A 13,374-nucleotide genomic window follows, 5' to 3' on the forward strand; every position below is an offset into this window, starting at 1 on the left:
AATGTTCTGCAAATTTGGTAAATTTCCTTGAAACTTCAGCATCATATAAATCCCTCACACAAATATCCTGAATAACCAATAGATGTTCCGTTATAAAGTACAAGAAATGTAAAGTACAAGAAAGTCTCTACTACAAACTTTGGTTTATGTAATGCTACATAACAAACAAACAAAAGTACATTAAAAACAAATATTGGCCAAAAGCAAGAAATAATATGCATCTAACAATTAATAGTAAGAAGCCTGCAGTACAATGGTTTGTAATAGGAACGGAATAAACTGGACTGCTATTGTCAAGTATTGGCTAACAACTGGCTAAGAGAAGCATAACACTAAATACACAAAGATGATAAAAACTGTACAAATACTGGATAATCTGTTAAGTGAACAGATAAATTATTTTGGCTAAAGAAGTCCCTTGAGCAGTCAGCAATTAAACTTACAGTTGACTATCACATTTTTTGCACGTCACTGTCAATTTCCCTTTTTCATAAAGAGGACTCAATAGGGGTTGTCACTGGAGGTGGAGGTGGCGGCGCAGTTGGTTTCATCACGTGTGGATGCCTTCCCAAGGTGTTTGGTGGCTGTGGTGCTCGAGGCTTTGGAGAGTTTCCTCCAGCACTACGGGGCGAATTTCCACCACTTGGTCTTGGAGAGTTTGTCCCCCTGGGTCTAGGAGAGTTCCCACCACTGTTGGGGGGTCTTGGAGGTACAACAGGTTTAGGTCTTCCCAGAGTACCCACACTTACAACTGGAGTACCTACAGATATTCTGGCAGGCACGGCAGGCTTCTCAGGGGTAGCTGGTACTGGTGGATAATACTGGCCAGAAGGAACTTCACCATACCGCATGGGTGATGGTTCGTATTTAGCATCTGGGGACAAGTATTGGGGAGGGACTCCTCGATGAGCAATGGCATCCAGGGGCAAGACTGGCACTGGCACCTGAGGATAAGGTTGATTTGCTGCTGGATCAGAGGGACAAGCCTCAAGCTTTGGAGGAGGTTTTGTGTATGCTGAGGCTGGTATGAAATTTGGAGTCCAATTTGGCTTGGTATGAACTGGAGGACTGGGAGCACATGGCTGTCTATTAAATGTACTGTTTGTCCTTGCCATTATCTCCACATGATTTGGTTTTGCAGTAGAACCTTGAGCTGCCATCTTGGCCTCCATCCTCTTTGACATCTCCTCTAAATCTATGTACTCATCAGTTTTCAAAGAAGGCTGCCTGTCATCATCTTCACAAATGTTATGAAGAGAACCTCTTTGTGCTAATAATAGTTTGCCTTTTGGAGCTGTTTGTACTGGCTCCTCTTCAACCATGTGAAGAGAGGCAAGACTTATGGACCTCTTGCTGTGATAGCTAGTGTCTAGCTGTTCATCACTCAAGTTATGCAATGATGCAAGACTGCCAGTCCTCCCATACTTAGTCTTCTTAGATGAAGCAGTATTAATGACATCTGGGGATTTGGAAATGCCCAGTTTATTTAGTGATGCCGCACTACCACTTTTCTTTGACTTTCCAAAGACAAACTCCTTCACCTTGCTATAAATATCATCTTGATCATCATCAGTGGCTTTATCCTTGGAAGTTTTCAAAAATGGTTTTTGCAAAAATGCAATAGGGTCAACATACATGGCTCTTGGTTGATCAGTTCGAATAGGTTCTGGTGATGGTGGAGCCTCCGGCACAGGCTCACAATCCATTCCTTCTTCATAGCCTTCATGAACTGGTTCAGGATACTTAACAACAGGAGTAACAGCTGGTTTAGGAGGGGGTGGTGCAGGTCTAGTAGGTCTACGTTGCAATGGAGCTGGCTTGCGTTTGCCAAAAATAGGTATAGTGTAGATACTTTTTTTGCGCCACATGAGGTCACAGTCAAAAAACTCACAGCAATCTTGAACAGGATCACTCATACAAAAATTCATACATAACCCAGAACGACGAGCACTGTCACGTGGGTGATCATGATTGGGTTCATGGTTTCTGTCACAGGTATTTTTATCAACAGCCAAGCGCATAGGAGTCCAAGCTTGTCCTCCACCATCAATCTCTAAAGTTCGAGGAACTTCATTGGCTACGTTAACTTCATCTTGATCTTTCTTTTTCTTCGTTTTCTTTTTACAGTTAGGTACACAGCAACCGCAAGGATTCTTATTAGTTTGCAGATACCACTTGCAAGAGCAAAAGGCTGCAATACCAAATATCAAAACAACACCCACAACTGCAGCTATGATCACATACATCTGGAAGTTGTCAATTCTTCTCATTTCATCAGCAAGAAGACAATGCTTGAACTTCAGAGGTTGTTTGTTATGCCTTTGGCCCCTATAATCAAACCTGCACAGGCATTCATGATAATCCAACGTTGTATTGTTGTGTTTCGATCCACATATTTCAAGTGGATCTTTCCGCCTGAAAAGACAGACCTCTATTAAAAGTGGGTTCTAATAATAAATTCCAACAATGTAAATCAATCTTTAGTAATATTATTGGCTATGTTTACCATTACTACCTTCCTCATCAAAAACAGCTCTACACTGCAACTGCATCATACTTAAATATAAAGTTGTACTGTATACTAATAGTACATAGTAAGTTGCACTGCATTTGATTTTTAAGGAATCTCAGATCATTAATCGTGGAATTCATGACTCATAGGCAGTCGGTTAGGCAAAAAATAAATCTAGGAATATAAATTACAGTTTATACAGTAAAGCAAGACTTGTACCATCATTAATATGTACCAGTATGCAAAATGCACATGCACTTTTTTAGAACATGCAACGAGACAAGCAATTTTCAGCTCAAGGTTTGACAGCAAAGATTTATGGTTGCAACTTGGCTGAAGCAAACTAAATGTGACAACTAAAATGACCCCAATCCAAAAAGTGCAATACTGGTACTCTAAACAATCAAGTAAACCAAAAACCATACTGCTTTTTCAAATATAATACACTTGATTTCTTAGCCAAATAATTATAATATAAATTCCCAATTCAACAATTTTCCCAAATTGCAACTAATAAATTCATAACAGGTACTACACACTACAGTACTATCAAACCACCAGTTAAATGAATATGTACTTTCTTGGATTTTATCAAGACCACAAAATCATCCATGCATTAAGGACACTGACATAAAGATATTAAACAGGCCAAATAATTTGCATTCTAAAACAAGAACATTTATGCAACTAATTGGTATGATAAAAGAATGAGCAACAAATACCATAAAAAATGGCCAACAACACATTAATATTGCAATAATTTTCCAACCAACCATCACAAAAACAAACACATCCAACCATCACAAAAACAAATATGTACCACATATTTCAGTACTGTACGAAGAACATACAAATAGTGAATGTCCTCAAACTACATTTGAATGAATAAGCAAAAGGAAAAAAAAATTATTTGTACTTAACACAAACCAAATCACCATAGATTTGAGATCTGGCACTAAAACAAAATTTTCTTGTGTCCAGGCGCTAAAACAAAATTTTCTTGTGTCCAGCATACTTTCAGCCAGAATTCCCATCTGGTCCAGTGTTCATATATGGCCCTTTCAATGAGGCTACGCATTGTCCATTCAAATTCTCCTTCCTTTAAGACCTATCTCTGCTTTTGATATCTCGGCCTACTATTCAGCCACTATGAATTGATTAATATACCTTTATTACCTAACATTGCAGTAAAAAGAATTAAATATAAATCTTACAATTAATTCCTAAAATGTACAGTAATATTTCAGATATTTAGTATGTTAAAGTTAACCTTTTTTTAATCTAGTAAATAAAATTGGGATGATATAACTAAGCTGATAACCCATCAACTGGAGGCCTCTTGCCCTGCTAATAAATGAGGTGGTTTTGGGGCTACAGTAGCACCCTAACTTAGCTCATCCTTTTGGAGGTCTGGCATTCTGATAATAAGCAAAGTCCATCTCGTAACAAATGTCTTAAAATAACTTGCACTTGAAGAACTTCTACATATCTATATTAAAGCTAACAATAATATCAAATTGTTCCTAACCTAGACTATCCTCTGCTTTACACTCAACATTTAATTTAGGAGATTTATCTAAAACTTTATTACATCTGAAACAGTACCATAAAAAATACTTATAATAATGTAGCTAATAAATACAGATGTTTGCTGCATTGAGGTCCGTTAAGTTTAGACGTTACTCTATATTTTTTTAACATGTTCTGTATGCACTTTCTCATGAACTGAACCCTTTTCATTTGTCCAGGTGGGAATGGGACCAGCTGTTGCCAGTCATTAACTCATAGTTCTGTAATATAAAATGTGACAGCCTCCTTTATCAAAAATAACATTTACATATCAGAAAACCATCTAACGTACAAGCCAAATCACTCAGATCTCCTCAGACTAAAAAAGTAAAAACTGGAGGGAGAGAGTTAAAGGTGGAAAAACTGATGGAAGGAGACCAATGGCAACAGATAAAAAGCAATGCAATGCAATTGGGTATGAAGGAAAGTGCAAAGTCTTTAATACTGTCTAGAATACACCATACAATAAACACTGCAGGTAGTACCTCCCTATATGGAATGAAAAGAGAAACTCAACAACAAAACCTGGACAAAAACATTTTAAAAAACCAGTTTACAGTAGCACTGCCATATTTTTCAAGCAACTTCAAAAATGAAACTAGAGGAAATTCTATCGTTTATAAGGAAGCGCACTATGTACTATATTGAACTAGGACCATATACATGTAGTAGTAGTACAGTGTACTATATTTTTAGGAAAACAAACTGACACTTACTGAAAAACTGGTTTTGATAGGGGCTTACACAATAAGAGCAACATAGAAATAAAAAATGTAACAAATAAGATAATTAGGGCAGAGAACTATGGGAAAACTCAAAGATCGCAAAGAATGTTATAAGTACTACAGTAGATGAAGACTTTAACCAGGAAATTTCGTCAGTGTGTACAAGATAGCACAAAATGGAGATACCTAACCCTGTGAATAAAAACCTGACATACATCATCTCAGTTGATGATTAAATGATGTACTGTACCAGAAACACTGTTTAATTATTTAGTATTTACTTCAACAGATAAGCAAATTATGCTCTACAAACTTGAGCATCTCTGCTACTGCACAGAATCTATAAGCAGAACTCATCATCCATCAGTGGACTATAATTGGAAAAATTTCAAATCTTCATCAAGTTGTCTCTCTTTATACTACTACTTACATTGCCACTGAAAAACTGGTGACCAACCTTATAACTGGTAAAAAACTAAAACTGCATTTTTCATAAAAAATAAAATAAAATAAATCAAAATTAAATAAATAAAGGGGGTGAATGTAGCTTAAAAAATACAAACCTTCTTACATTCCAATTAACAATTACCATTCTTATCCAAACTAGTACTATATATGTAATTTTGTGTAGTAGGTAACCCAGCCACCTTAACAGGGACATGTGTTTATGTGCCAAGTTGCAACTGAAGAGGCCTATGAGAAGCTAGAACTGTAGCTCAGTAAATCTGATAAGCTGCTTTACAAAAATTTACTTTATAACAACACTGCTAAGAAACTAAAAGTCTAATGAGATAAACTACATTACGTACTTACTACGGTTACTCAACACTATAACCTTATTCATTCCTAGAACTGTTTACATATTTCCTTTTTAGCATGAAACAGTTTGCATATGCAGTCTCTTTTCAAGATAAAAAGTGCATGGATCAAGACTACTCAAATGCTAAATCTAAACACAAAACTTTTCAAGTTCCTTTGAAATTACCTGCAATGAGGCACCTCACCTTTCTGAAGGTACTTTCTAATGTACTATGAGGTACCAGTCTTCCAGGAAAAGTTATCACGTAAATTCCAGTTCAAATCTTGACTCCATGCATTACTCTAAGGCAGGTTATTGTATTAATAGAAACTTATCTATTAAAAATTTTGGCCCCAGCAAGAAATTGGCAATTCCTTAAATATCATTCTAATTTCCGACTCAATGACTGTTCAAGTTCCACACTTCTCATTAAACCAGTTTCATTTTTACAAACATAATTCCCATACCATTGTCCCTATGGATGCTTCAGTTTCAATAACGCAAGAGATTAACAATCACCTTGCAACACCTGTTGCGTGGTTTATATGGCCATACTAACAGTACACTTGCAAGAAACCTGGATGATAAAGCTGACTAGACAGTAAAATGTTATTAAAACCTTTGCCTTGACTAAATTTATTTAAGTTTATCATGCTTATTCCTGTGAAAGGGGCCAATATGTTGATAAAATTCCAAGAGAAAATAATAATTTTTTAATATATTTAGTACATATAAACCATGGCACTATTTAAGAACATCCTTTACATGGAAAAAATAGGCTCTAATCAAGGAATGGTTTGTGTTCCATACAAATACAATACCATACCTTGGTACTTTACCAAACAGAGTAAAATCATGACACACATTGCCAAATAAACAGAAGAGACTATGAAGCAAAAATTTAAGAGACTAAATTAAATAAGCACTGTAGGGTCAAGAAGCAAAAGCATAACTACAGTAAAAAGAAGACTGTGAAAAGGATCAGTAACAGAAATCTAGTTTTTGTGTTGTAAAAATCTTGTACAGTATATAGCCACACCATCATTATCATTCATTTTTTTGTTGATCCACTTACTGTGTTGTTACAGGTACTCGTACCCGCCTGCCAAAGGAAAAAAAAAGTGTAACCAACAGTTAATCCCTATTTTAATCTCATTACAGCAACACCATGCTAATCTGGAATTTCATCCCATATAGTATGTCAGCAGAGTATGCCACAAAATCTAATTAGTGTATAGGGTTTGTAAAGAATAATTATTGGAAAATGTAAGATTCAATAACCTGATGCAGAGCTATTTATGAAATAATTTAGACATTAAAATAAAATAAAAAGCTGAATACTCCTTGCACAGTTCAGTCTAAGTACTTTTATCCCAATTCCACCTATTTTAGACAATACCACTCTTAATGTGACTGTTTTACAGTATACAGTATACAGTAGCCATATAGAATTGCTGGTAAATTACCAGGATAATCTTTCAATTACAATTATATGTTACAGTATGTATGGTACAGTGCTTGCACCCATGTTTGAGTGTTTCCTATTACATAATACTAGGCCCCAAAAGCATAAGCATTAGGCTTCTCTATCAAGAAAAGCCATAGTAGATGTTAGAGAAGCCCATCCTCCAGTGTTGCTAGGTGAAGATTATGGAGCTGAAAGGCAAACTATCCATCTTTGATCAAAAATCTCAGAAAGGTAATTGTTGTGCTTTCCACATAATCATTTACTTGTTAATGTTTGATGTACAGCATGTTTGTGTTTAGGAAAATGTTAAGACAAAAAAAATTTATAAACTATGTATGACTACACATTTATAGCATTTAAACCTCTAGCCCAACCTTAAAGCCCTTGGCTAATCCTGCAATACATACAGCTAAAAATTACAGGCTTTTCCCAATATATCATGTGTTAGCAAGGTGTTACTGTACTGAAAATAAAGTAATAGTACTGTTATTTTACTTAATTCAATATCAACACAGAATAAAGTTCAGGCTTCAACTTAAACAGTTATATTACTGGCTTAATTAGCAAAACGAAATAGATAATACTTATTAGTACAGCATACTATACATGGCCATCTGCAACATGCAGCAATGCATCCAAATATACAGGTAATCTATTTAAATATCTTTTGCAGGTGAAATTAAACATCAGCAAGGCAACAAGCTCAGACTTCTCAGTATGCAGTAATCTTTAAATAAGACAATTTCAAAACTATTAAAAATGAAAATATTTAAAATTAGTCACATGCAGAATATTCTAGATGCACTCAAAATTACTCCTCATTCTAAATAAATTTCAATCACAAATTTTGTTCATAACATTCAAACTGGAACTCATACATATCACCTATTTTTTTATTAAGACTATGATCACGGCCAATCAAGAAAACTCGCATCAATGATATACAAGTAAAGTAAAAAATGTGTCAAAGTTCCTTTAGCATAAGTTTTCTATAGTGTATACAGTGCTGTATGAAACTCACAGCCGCAGCCCAGCGGTGCCAGATGCATGATTATGGCTTACTTTAACTTTAAATAAAAAACTAATAGGCTAGAGGGCTGCAATTTGATATGTTTGGTGATTGGAGGGTGGAGAAGCAACATATCAATTTGCAGTGCTAAAACCTCAGTAGTTTTTAAGATCTGAGGGTGGACAAAAAGTGTGAACGGATAAATAGCCATCTCAATAAATTCCTTCAATAGGTATGTCAAGCACTTACATCTACATCACTACTAGTATTTGCCTCAATGCACAAATACCACAATGAACTGCAATGCTGCTCAAGTTTTATACGAATGTTAACTACTACTCTGTACTACAGAATTCCCTTATCTCATAACCTCATGACCCACCATCTACAATTGTTACTCAAGTTGTCCACTTTAATCTAAGACAGGCCAAAACCTGTAATACTTACTGATACATTGTATACTAGTCATTAATGTATAATCACCAACACTAAGTATGTATATCTTAGTTTTACCAGACCATTGAGCTCTCCTGGGGCTGGCCCGAAGGATTCACATTACATAAAAAAATTTATTTCTATCACCAGAAATAAATTCCTCCGATTCCGCATTGGGCAAGCGGAGAATTGAACTTCGCACCACCAGATTGGTAGGAGAGAACGAAAACAACCCATCCAATGAGAGCTATACTATAGTGTAAAAATCTTCATACTAATGAGCAGAGCAAAACTGTCAAATACCATACTTATTATAAAAAAAAAAAATGGTATATACTGTACAGACTGACCAAATATTAAAAAAATGACTTTTTAAATTATGTAATATACATAGCATTAATGTACTACATATATACTACTGTCATATACTAAATACAGTAACCTGCTAAAAAAAAATCCCTTGTATGCTCACCAACTCATAACCTTGAAAATAATGTCTTGTATGCTCACCAATTCATAAGTCAAGGGCAGTCTAAACGGTTTTGTAAGTCTGCTAGTTTGTAAATTTGGTTAATTACAAGAATAGTTATGATTCAAGGGTATGTAAAGGGCCATTTTACTTGCCGAGCAAGATTTCTCAGATTAAAATTTCCATATATATCTGGCACTTTCAAGTACATATTGTAGTACTGCACATCTCTTAAAACTGAAAACATCATCATTTCTTCAACTTGAGAGCATCAATGTTCAGAGTATACTGAAAAGACATGTATATACTTGAAAGTTAAGGAAGGAATTCAAAACCTTGGGTACTGGCCACTGTGACATTCAAAACATTATGACACATGACTACTAAGCATAGAGGCTAAAGCACCATTCACAAAGTCTACAGGTGCACATACACTAGAAACTGTGATGAAAGTTTCCTCTTGCAATAAGACTTATGGAAGATGGCAAAGCAAGATGCTTTCTGGCCAAAAGACTTGAAACTCAACAGTCACTGCTAAAAAATGGAAACCACTTACATAGCAGAGGTTTCAGACATAGACATAACATCCTATAAAACAAAAGAATTCCTGCTGGTATAAAAACTACCACCATCAATATACAGAGCCCTGTATGGGGAGCTTTACAAACAAAATCAACTTTCTGACCCCTGCAATAACTGAGCACTCGGGTATCTTGTACAATACTACTGAAAATAGGCAGACAACTAATTACATGAACCCATCATGAAGGGAAGAGTTAACACCATAAGGGATGTTTCTGCCTTAAACCAGAATATGTACTATTCACTGGCAGAATAATGTATCTAAATAATGCAACACTCGCAGTACAGAGATTATCATCTACAGAATTTCATTCATGAGTATTCACCAAAATATTTCCTATACAGGCAGTGTCCGGCTATCGGCGGGTTTCCATTCCCGGGGGTGTGCCGATAACCAAAAACCGCCATTAACCGAAACTTGGTGGTTTGTGGCGCCATAATGGCGCTGATAACCGGTTATCAGCACCACATCATAAGCACCCTTATAGTGCGCTATAAGAACCCTTATGGCGCCACAAGGTGCGGATAACCGGAACTCGTCCCGTTATGGCGCCATAAATTGCCAATTTAATGGCGCTTGACAAGCACCATTAAACCGGATCGCTGATAACCAGGAACTGCCTATACTGTATATTCGTACATGTAGATGGTCAACAGCTTTATCTTGAATATCCTTAAATAACTGTCCAGTAAAAATATTTCCTTAATGACCACACCATGTATCCCTTCACTATTTCCCCCATAGTTACTATTTGTAATCAAATGTTAGGCCTTTCCTGGAGTTTACAAAAAGATTACATTGATAGCAACATTTAAATTTCGACTAGATATTAAACTTGTCTACTATGAGATTTTTTCTATTTTAGATACCCTCATTTCCATCTCATCTCATCTCAATATGGTTACCATGAAATTGTAAAACCATAAGTACTGTAATAGCATCCAGAAAATAAGACGAATCAAATTATTAAAAAGACAATACAAAAAATGTATTGGAAAACAATACAAGAAATCTTGTGCTTATCACCATGTTCCATAATAAGCAAATTGAACCACCAACTGAACCTGATTTCAACCAAGAGCCGTATTTTTAAAATACAAATAAAGTAAACTTATCTCCAAACCATAACAATGGAATGGAAGATATATATATACATAGAGTTTAGGCCAAAGGCCAAGCACTGAGACCTATGAATTCATTTAGCGCTGGAAATGAAACCAATAGGTAGGAAGGTTTGAAAGGTGTGGAAATCCTCACAGTTGCACTATAAAATAATTATTAGGAAAGAGTGGCTACACCTAGCAAGATGTTAGATAGATAATATACATGGAGATACAGTAAAAGCAATGGATGAGGTTGCAGCTAGGGGCAGTAGGGATGCTGCTTTCCGTCTACCCTGTGAGGTACACTGGGAGCAAATTCATACAATGGGCAAAGGATATTCTTTTGTCTATTTTTTTTTTATACTAAATCCAAGAACACCTGTTCAACATGCCAAAACAGAAGCTAGTAATAAATGAGATAAACATGGAAATGCATCAATTATATATCATGAGCTGAATTCTATTTGCATACATCTACATCACCTTATGTAATACTGCTTCGGCATGGTATGCATCCAAAATCAATGAATATCTTATGGTAGTATATAAGAAACCACTAAAAATAAAACAATGTAACAATTTCTGTAATAAACAATCAACAACATTAAAACATCTGAAAGTTTATCAACCATAATTTGCCGTGCAAACTTATCAAAAGTTACTCAGATTAATTCAAATGTGCAGAATCTAACCCTGAAGACTTAGAAATATTGAACAAAAGTCAAAAGAACAAAGGGTGTTAAAGTAGAAAAAGACTGATATCAAGTGTGTATGTAATGACACTTACGTAATTCAACTGGGAGCTATCAAATCCCACGTCCATTGTACAAGAAATGAAATGGTTTGCATTGTGGAGACTTTCAATACTGAGGATTAAATCTTTAAGGATGAAAGTAATTCTAATGTTTGTTTGTTTGTTTGTTGTTTTTACATTACATGAAACCAGTGGTTATTCAGCAATGGGACCAACGGTTTTAAGTGACTTCACATCAAGAGTGAACTTCTATTACCTGAAATAACATCTCTCACACCCCAATGGAATGCCAGAGAATCTAACTTGCGGCCACCGAGGTGGCAGACCAAGACCATAACGATTACACCACTGAGGCGCTTGCAATTCTAAATGTTTGTCCAGTCTATACTGGAACCACCACCTACGTACTTGGAAAGCTACTTACTTGCGAATCAAATGTATAGGGTATAAAATCACAGGTATAGGCTAGTATATGCATTTACATTGCTACCGTACAAGAAAAATCATCATGAATTTGCCAGCAAGGAAAAACAAGTGGCAAGTGAGTAATGCTAGTTCCCTTTCAAATCATACTTTGGCTTAACTGACAAGAAAACTCCGTCGTCTGTGCATTTAGAGAAATTCTATGATACTGGTAAAGCGGAATGAAAAATGAAGCAACCAAGGCACACAAATGAGTAAATCATTGAAATATGCATTTCTCAAAACGATTTAGCTATCAATAGCATAGAATTCTCAATCTCAAAATGCACACAGACAACAGATAGCCTCAGCAGTTTGGTTTACTGATATACTATACTATATAATATATATATGTGTGTGTGTGCATACTTATATATTATATATATCATATATGTGAATTACCTATATAAAATATATATATATATATATATATATATATATATATATATATATATATATGTGTGTGTGTGTGTGTGTGTGTGTGTGTGTGTGTTTTCGACAACCCTTTCTTTAAAATAATCAACCCAGATATATAACCAAGTTTGAACTTCATCAGAGTTCCCTCTGCCATTTCCAAGTTCACCAGTAGTACTTTAATTTGCCTGTATTTTTTCAGTATCCCACTGAGGCAAAACGGGATGCCAGACTCAATCCCTAAGTATCCACGCCATTGGCTAAGTTTCATGATACGTCAGTGAAATACCAAGAAACGTTGGAATGCCAAGGAAGTCGTCGTGCCTTGCTGCCCAATAATGTCTCCCCCGTCAGCATTCAACTTCCTCGGGAGGTTTGTTAACGTGCCCCGAAGGATTCGATAAGTATTCGCTCATTCTGTACAAATTTCTACCTCAAATCCTTAGGAAGCATTCCATATACAGCAGGGATATGCATGATGGTGCTGTTCGTGTAAGTCCGCTACTTATGGTATGCGGGTACCCCACGCTATGACAGCAACCTGACTCTTCACTGAACCACTTCCCCACCAACCACTCGCTCTCTCTCGCTCTACCACTACCACAACAACGCCCTTTGTGCGAACACACGGCCCTTCTAAAAACACATTTGTATAACTTTAGGCTGGCACGGAAGGCATTGCACCAATTTAAACACGTTTAACGTATCACAAGGAACTTTCTTAGCCTTACCAGCGGCTCATCTTGGCTACAGTAATTCAACTTTTAAGATATCCAAAGTAGGAACGGCAGCCGTACGGCCGCACTTGTCGAGATCCTCACGCACTTTGATGAGCGAGGCTCTCGAGTTGTAGTTGGATTGTTACCAGCAGTGGATTTATTCCCACTCTTTGGTCGATTTTCTTGTTGCTACTTCAAGGACTCTCTTATGTTTAATGAGAGACTTTTATTAAAATACAGAACTTTACCTGACAAGTCAGTATACATTCAATTACCATGACAGCATCCAATGTTTCTGAATAAATTACCAGCTGGAAGTCAATGGCAGCCTAACTGTTGTTCTACCACTGAGA

At 36.1% G+C, this 13,374-nt stretch overlaps 1 protein-coding gene across 2 annotated transcripts; it reads right to left on the reverse strand.

Annotated features, from left to right (window-relative positions):
* Nucleotides 1-6: 6 nt before the first annotated feature.
* LOC135221767 (nascent polypeptide-associated complex subunit alpha, muscle-specific form-like) lies at nt 7-13,144 on the reverse strand. 2 transcript variants are annotated; one of them, XM_064259582.1, is made up of 3 exons: nt 13,034-13,124; nt 6,681-6,707; nt 7-2,415 (listed from the first exon to the last, which is right to left on the reverse strand). In XM_064259582.1, the coding sequence occupies exons 1-3, from the start codon at nt 13,042-13,044 to the stop codon at nt 489-491; spliced, it is 1,965 nt and encodes a 654-aa protein (XP_064115652.1). In that variant the 5' UTR covers nt 13,045-13,124; the 3' UTR covers nt 7-488. The 2 variants fall into 2 exon arrangements, with proteins under 2 accessions (XP_064115652.1, XP_064115654.1); XM_064259584.1 differs by lacking the exon at nt 6,681-6,707 and having other exon boundaries at nt 13,034-13,144.
* Nucleotides 13,145-13,374: the final 230 nt, after the last annotated feature.

Source organism: Macrobrachium nipponense, chromosome 3 (assembly GCF_015104395.2).
Source record: "Macrobrachium nipponense isolate FS-2020 chromosome 3, ASM1510439v2, whole genome shotgun sequence".
NCBI lineage: Eukaryota > Metazoa > Arthropoda > Malacostraca > Decapoda > Palaemonidae > Macrobrachium > Macrobrachium nipponense.